Below are 6,098 nucleotides of genomic sequence, written 5' to 3' on the forward strand. Positions count from 1 at the left end.
TTTTTTTTTTTTTCTGATTTTTCACTTTTGAAATAATACTGTGATAAATATCTTCAGGTATATCGCTTTTTCCTTCTTTGGGATTATGATAAAGTACATTCTCCTAAGTGAATAAGATTCTGGAAATATTTTACATTTGTTTGCCAAGGAATCATGCCAACTTACAGGACCATCGCCATGTGGGGTTACTAGTTTTGCTCCAAGTTCACACTAAGTGTTTCTATTTTTGTAAACTCTTTTGCTAAATTAATAGTCATAGACAAAGCATGTTGAAATGCTGTCCCCAGAGGGTAACCTGCTCTACCCTTGCCCTGATCCCCACCCCAGCGCTGGGCGAGGGTGGGGGTGCTCCTCAGCATCCCCAGAACTCCCAGCAGATTTCCATCGCAGGAGGCAGAGTGGGCTTCTGGTCGCTTTTCTCCCTTTTACTCACAGCATTGTTTATCTTGCTTTAACAGCCAGAGCAGTTTAATGGACAAAATAACACCTTCTCGGGAAGCAGCTATAGTAACTACAGCCAAGGGAATGTCAGTAGGGTAAGTTCCAGTGTTTGTTTTAGGACTATAACCCACGTGCCATTCCTGCCCCAGCCTCTGGATGTTAGCAGGGCCCATGGTTGGGGGTGCACTCTCAGGTCACCTCCTCCGGGGCACAGAGATACCTAGACAGAGAATCGGCAGCGCTGAGTGGGTGGGCCAAGGACAGGTGTGGGCCCGGCCAGTTCTGGAAGAAAGCAAGGGTGGGGGCAGAGAAAGGAAGAGGGGCTCCTAGGGAACCAACTATCCCATGATGCTACAGACTCAACTCCATCTGGGGACCCCAGTGAGCTAGGGTAGGGAAGGAAAGTGTGGCCTAGAGTCATGATGTGAGCAGCAGGAACCCTGAGCTCAATGCAGCTCTCCTCTCATTCCACGGTTATATTAAACAAGTCCTCCAGCATGCTGAGCCTGGGTCCCCATTTGTCAAATGGGCTGGGGTACCTTGCATCCCCCAGGTAGAGGGTAGGGAGACCCTTCCCAGGCCTGCCTGTCTTTCAGTGAGAGCGGAGGCCTGAGTGTGACCAGGAGGAGGGTGTTTCCTAGGGAGCTCTCCTCCCTCAGCAGAGCAGGGCCATAGCCCTAGGACTCTGGGGTAGTTGGGGTGTATGTCACAGCCATGGCCCCTCCTATTGCTGTGACCCCATAACCTATGTGTGGTTTCTCTTTCCCTCCAGCCTCCCAGGCCAGTTCCTGTGGCAAATTACCCCCACTCACCTGTTCCAGGGAACCCCACGCCCCCCATGACTCCTGGGAGCAGCATCCCCCCTTACCTGTCCCCCAGCCAAGATGTTAAACCACCCTTCCCACCTGACATCAAGCCAAATATGAGCGCTCTGCCGCCACCCCCAGGTGAGTGCCCCATTCTCCTTCCCTGTGTCTGGCCAAGAGCCAGGGGCCTTGGAAGTTGGACTGCTTGTGGGGGCTGGGCATGTGGAAAGGGGAGGGTTTGAGAGCAGGTAAGTCCCACCCAGGAGGGAAATCTGAGCTGGGGCTGGCCTGCCAATAGCCCTCTTCATTTCCTGCCTGAGTGCTGGGAGGAAAAGCAGCTGGGAAAGGGGCTGGGAAAGGGAGCCTGGGGCTTCCAGAGCAGGGAGCCTGTGGGTGAGAGGGGATGCAGAGCCCAGATAAGTGGGATGTGGGACACGGGGGTGGTCAGAATGGGGTCAAGTGGACTAGAAGAAGTGATGAGCTCCCTGGTGTGCACTTGGGCACACAGCCCAGCTTCCGTGGCCCTATTTGCTCCCATACCTGTGTGTTCCTCTGAGCGGGCAGCCAAGGGTATGTGTCATGTGAGTGAGTGAGCCCCACTCATGGTCCCAGCGCCCATGCTTCTGTGTGCCCGTGGTGGCCAGAGCCATGTGGCTCACTGACTCCTCCCCCGTCCAGCCACCCACAACGATGAGCTGCGGCTCACGTTCCCTGTGCGGGATGGCGTGGTGCTGGAGCCCTTCCGCCTCGAGCACAACCTGGCTGTCAGCAACCACGTCTTTCACCTGCGGCCCACAGTCCACCAGACGCTGATGTGGAGGTGAGTGTCAGGGTGGGAGCACAGGCCCCAGCTGGGTGGAGGAGGCCCCAGTGGTAACATCCCTAAGCCCTGGCATTGCCCTGGACCGCTGGTAGCAGCATCTGCCTGTCACCTTCAACTGTTCAGCATCATTGACTGGACCCTCTATGTGCAAGGCCCTGAGGATGTCATGGGGAACCTGCAAGTTTAGGGGAGACAGACAAGCACCCTTGGCATAGTGGCCCAAGGGCAAGGGAGCAGCTGTCATGCACCCCAGTTCTGAGAGAGTGGTCAGGGACAATATCCCCGAGGAAAATGTGGCTAGCTCAGACCTGAAGGCTGAGCACAGGGATGTTCAATCAGAGGCCCTGAGCTGGCAAGAGGAACTTGAGAGTGGCACATTGTGGCCAGAGCCAGGAATGTAGAAAGATGAGGCTAGAGTGGAAACAGGGTTAGGTCGGGGAGGACCCGCAAGCCCTGCAGATTGCAAGGGGCTGGGCACCAGGCGGGGCTGCTGCTCAAACACCAAAACATGCTGAACTGCGTTGGCTGAGAGTCCCCTCCTGGACCAGGCCCTGCGCTCCGCGCCTTCTACACCTGATCTCCTTCAGTCTTTTACATGGGCAATGCTTGTCCCATTAACAATGAGGATACTGAGTCCAGAGAAGCTGGAAGTGGGATGTTGGGATGGATTTCAACTAGCTCGTTGCCTCGACCACTCCGAGCGGGCTGCAGAGAGTGTCAGAGACAGCTGGGGTAGGTGTAAGGGTACAGGGCCTCAGGCAGGAAGGCAGAGAGCCCCCTGTCCGAGAGTCCTGCTCACCCGTCTCTCCTTACGCATGAGTGCCCTCACCTGAGAGGCTTCCTGTGGGCCTGGCCACTGGCCCTGCTTAGTTTTCATACATATGTGGTCACTGCTAGATTCAGTGCCGTGTCTTCAGGGCCCACCTCTGGGGGATTGAACTAGACATGATCCTGGCCTGGGGTGCATCTACCAACAGGAGCCTCGGGGATGGGCATAATCAGCCTTTTGGCTGGTCTTTTTTGTCCCTCTGTCCCTATCCTGGGGGAACAGGCATCATCATAGGGTGGAGGGCCTGAGGAGATTTTGGTCACAGCTGTGGGGTGGTTAGGATGAATGGTATGTGGGAGTTGTGGGGTAAGTGAGTTGTTGGGATGGATTTCAATCAGAGATGGGAGCGGGAGGAATATCCAGGGTAAGAGGGGAGAGCTTGCCGAGGCTGGGAGAGTAGTTGCAGCCAAGGATGGGGTCCTGAGGAACTCATGCGCCTGTGGTAGGTTAGTGGTGTGTGGCCCAGCCAGGCTTCATCAAGGCTATAGGCAGCCCACTGGCAGAGCCACCCTGAGCCCCACCCTGTTCCCAGGTCTGACCTGGAGCTGCAGTTCAAGTGCTACCACCATGAGGACCGGCAGATGAACACCAACTGGCCGGCCTCGGTGCAGGTCAGCGTGAACGCCACACCCCTCACCATCGAGCGTGGCGACAACAAGACCTCCCACAAGCCCCTGCACCTCAAGCATGTGTGCCAGCCGGGCCGCAACACCATCCAGATCACTGTCACAGCCTGCTGCTGCGTGAGTGTGTGGGTGGGGCTGAGAGCTCGGCGTGGGGAGCCTGAGGTCCTCTGCTCCCTGGTTCTCAGCTTTGTCCTTGGGTCTTTATCCCCCATCTCACAGCCACTGAAATGATTTTTCAGAAACACTCCAGAAGCGTGCGGTGGTCCCCTAGGGCTATGGAATAAAATTCAAACTTGGGTGGGCCTCCAAAGCCACCGTGCTCTGGCTCTTTCCCTTATCCTGCGGCCTCCTCCTATTCTGCACTTTCGCCTCCACTTTTCCCTGTAGGCCGCTCCTTCTGGACTCCTTCCCCGCGTCCACCACCTTTTTCCATCTTCCTCTGGTGAAATTCTGTGTCCCTCAAAGCCTCGTTTGCAAGAATTTTTTATATTCTTATCACCTTTTCCCCCAGACCCAATTCCACCAAGTCTGGAGTTACTAACTCTCTCCCTTCACCCAACCCACTCTCTTAGAATCACGTATGTGTGTGTGTCCCTCCAACCTGTGACTCATTACTCTAGGACCATATGAGCCACGCCTCTTTTCCCCAGAGATAAGGCCTGGCTCACAGAGCTTGCTTGGGGACCTGCATGAAAGTAGGTTGCCTGCCCTGCTCTGGGGGACACGAGAGAGAGGAGCTCCGATCCTGCTCTATGAGCATCAGGGCTCTGAGGCCTCTTAGAGATAGGAGTCGCAGGACTAGGGATGCTGTCAGAAAGTGGAGCCTGAGAGGGCTTGTTGAGGTGTGCAGTCCTAGAAGGCTTCCTGAGGAGCAAAGACAGGGACACCGCCCTCTGGGAGAAAAGGCGGAGGGCAAATGGTGGGGCACAATGGTTGGCAAGGTTAGGAAATGAAGCAGGCTCCAGTTCTAATGCCCAGTGTCTCATAACCAATCCCAGGGTGTTTCAGTGTCATAGCCTTGTTAGCCTACAATAGCGGCAGCTATTCCTAGGTGGTGAACCCAGCCTGGGTCACCTGGCTCACATCTTCGTCCTTGAATCTCTCTCTTTCATGTCCCGGGGGTCCCACTCCTAGCATGCATCAGTGTGGACATGGCCTCTAGGGGCTTTAGGGCCTGGGGCAGCCTAGGCCTGCAGAGTCTGCAGGTGGGGAGGGCTGTGGGGACCCTGGGGCAGGGCTGAGCATCCACTCTTCCTCGCAGTCCCACCTCTTCGTGCTGCAGCTGGTCCACCGGCCATCCGTGCGCTCTGTGCTGCAAGGCCTCCTCAAGAAGCGCCTCCTGCCTGCTGAGCACTGCATCACCAAAAGTGAGTGTGAGGAGCAGGCCCCAGCCCACCGTGAGCACCTTCCACCGGGACTGACCTTTGGCTCTGTGCACAACACCCCAGGGCCCTGAGTTCCTTAGCACCGACTCCCACCCCACTCCTTCTCTGGGACCAGGGGAGTGATCAGACAAGTACTGTACTTTAAGACCTGGTGGGAATCCTGAGCCACCTGGCTCATAGCACAGTCTATGTGAGCCGGATTAAAACAAAACACCATGGTATAGACAGTCCCAGCAGGCTTCCTGAAGGTGATCACCTAGAAAGATGGGAGGAACTGGGGAAGGGGATCTTCCCTGGGAGGGAGGCATGGGGTAGATTCCAGGCTGGCCTCCCAGCCCCAACAGCTCACGCCTAACTCTAGAGGAAAGGACTTGGCTTAGATCCATTCCTTTGGAGGAGACCCCCAGGCGACCACTCTGAGGCCCCATGCAGGGAGGTGCACTGCTGTTCCCCTCTTCCGTTGTGCTTCTTCACTTACCCCTGTGCCCTAGAATCCCACCAGGCAGTTGTCCGTTCCCATTTCCACACCTGCACAATAAGTGCAAAAGTGCCTGAGGGGGACACGCTGACCCAGAAAATCAGTGAAGTGCAAGATAGGGTTTCTACCAGTTTTGTAGAAAGTCCCCTTCCTGCTGAAGGCAGACCTCTTCCGCAGAGGCTGGGGAACTGACGTGGCCACCTCCAGGGGCACATGCACTCCACACATGTCGAATGTGGGGATTGCCATTCCAGAGTGCTAGGTAGCCTGGGGCATCCAGCAGTCCAGGCTCCCCTTTGACCAGGCCAGGATGTGCTGCAGTCATTCCTGCAGTCATTCCAGTTTTGGAGGGGTAGAGAAACCAGGGCGTATTTCAGCCACATGAGAGCATAGAGGGCGTGTGCAACTCTGCCCTGCCCTCCTCATCCACCTACCTATGCCTCCTGCCCCGCAGTCAAGCGGAATTTCAGCAGCGTGGCAGCCTCATCAGGCAACACGACTCTCAATGGGGAGGACGGAGTGGAGCAGACGGCCATCAAGGTGTCTCTGAAGTGCCCCATCACATTCCGGCGCATCCAGCTGCCTGCTCGAGGCCATGATTGCAAGCACGTCCAGGTGAGCCATCCCATAGGAGCCACCTAGAATCTGGCTCTGATGGGAAAGGGTAGGCAGAGGGGCAGCAGAGCCTATCTCTGACCCCCCCACATGAC

At 56.2% G+C, this 6,098-nt stretch overlaps 1 protein-coding gene across 1 annotated transcript in view; it reads left to right on the forward strand.

Annotated features, from left to right (window-relative positions):
* Positions 1–6,098, forward strand: part of ZMIZ1 (zinc finger MIZ-type containing 1) — a 248,191-nt gene that overhangs the window by 228,424 nt on the left and 13,669 nt on the right. Inside the window, exons 13-18 of the mRNA XM_023527991.1 lie at positions 459–536; positions 1,214–1,388; positions 1,926–2,067; positions 3,432–3,642; positions 4,787–4,892; positions 5,843–6,003. Coding sequence (XP_023383759.1) covers positions 459–536; positions 1,214–1,388; positions 1,926–2,067; positions 3,432–3,642; positions 4,787–4,892; positions 5,843–6,003 — 873 coding nt within the window. The remainder of the gene's footprint in view (positions 1–458; positions 537–1,213; positions 1,389–1,925; positions 2,068–3,431; positions 3,643–4,786; positions 4,893–5,842; positions 6,004–6,098) is intronic.

This window comes from Pteropus vampyrus, unplaced genomic scaffold (genome assembly GCF_000151845.1).
Source record: "Pteropus vampyrus isolate Shadow unplaced genomic scaffold, Pvam_2.0 Scaffold20, whole genome shotgun sequence".
NCBI classification, from domain to species: Eukaryota; Metazoa; Chordata; class Mammalia; order Chiroptera; family Pteropodidae; genus Pteropus; species Pteropus vampyrus.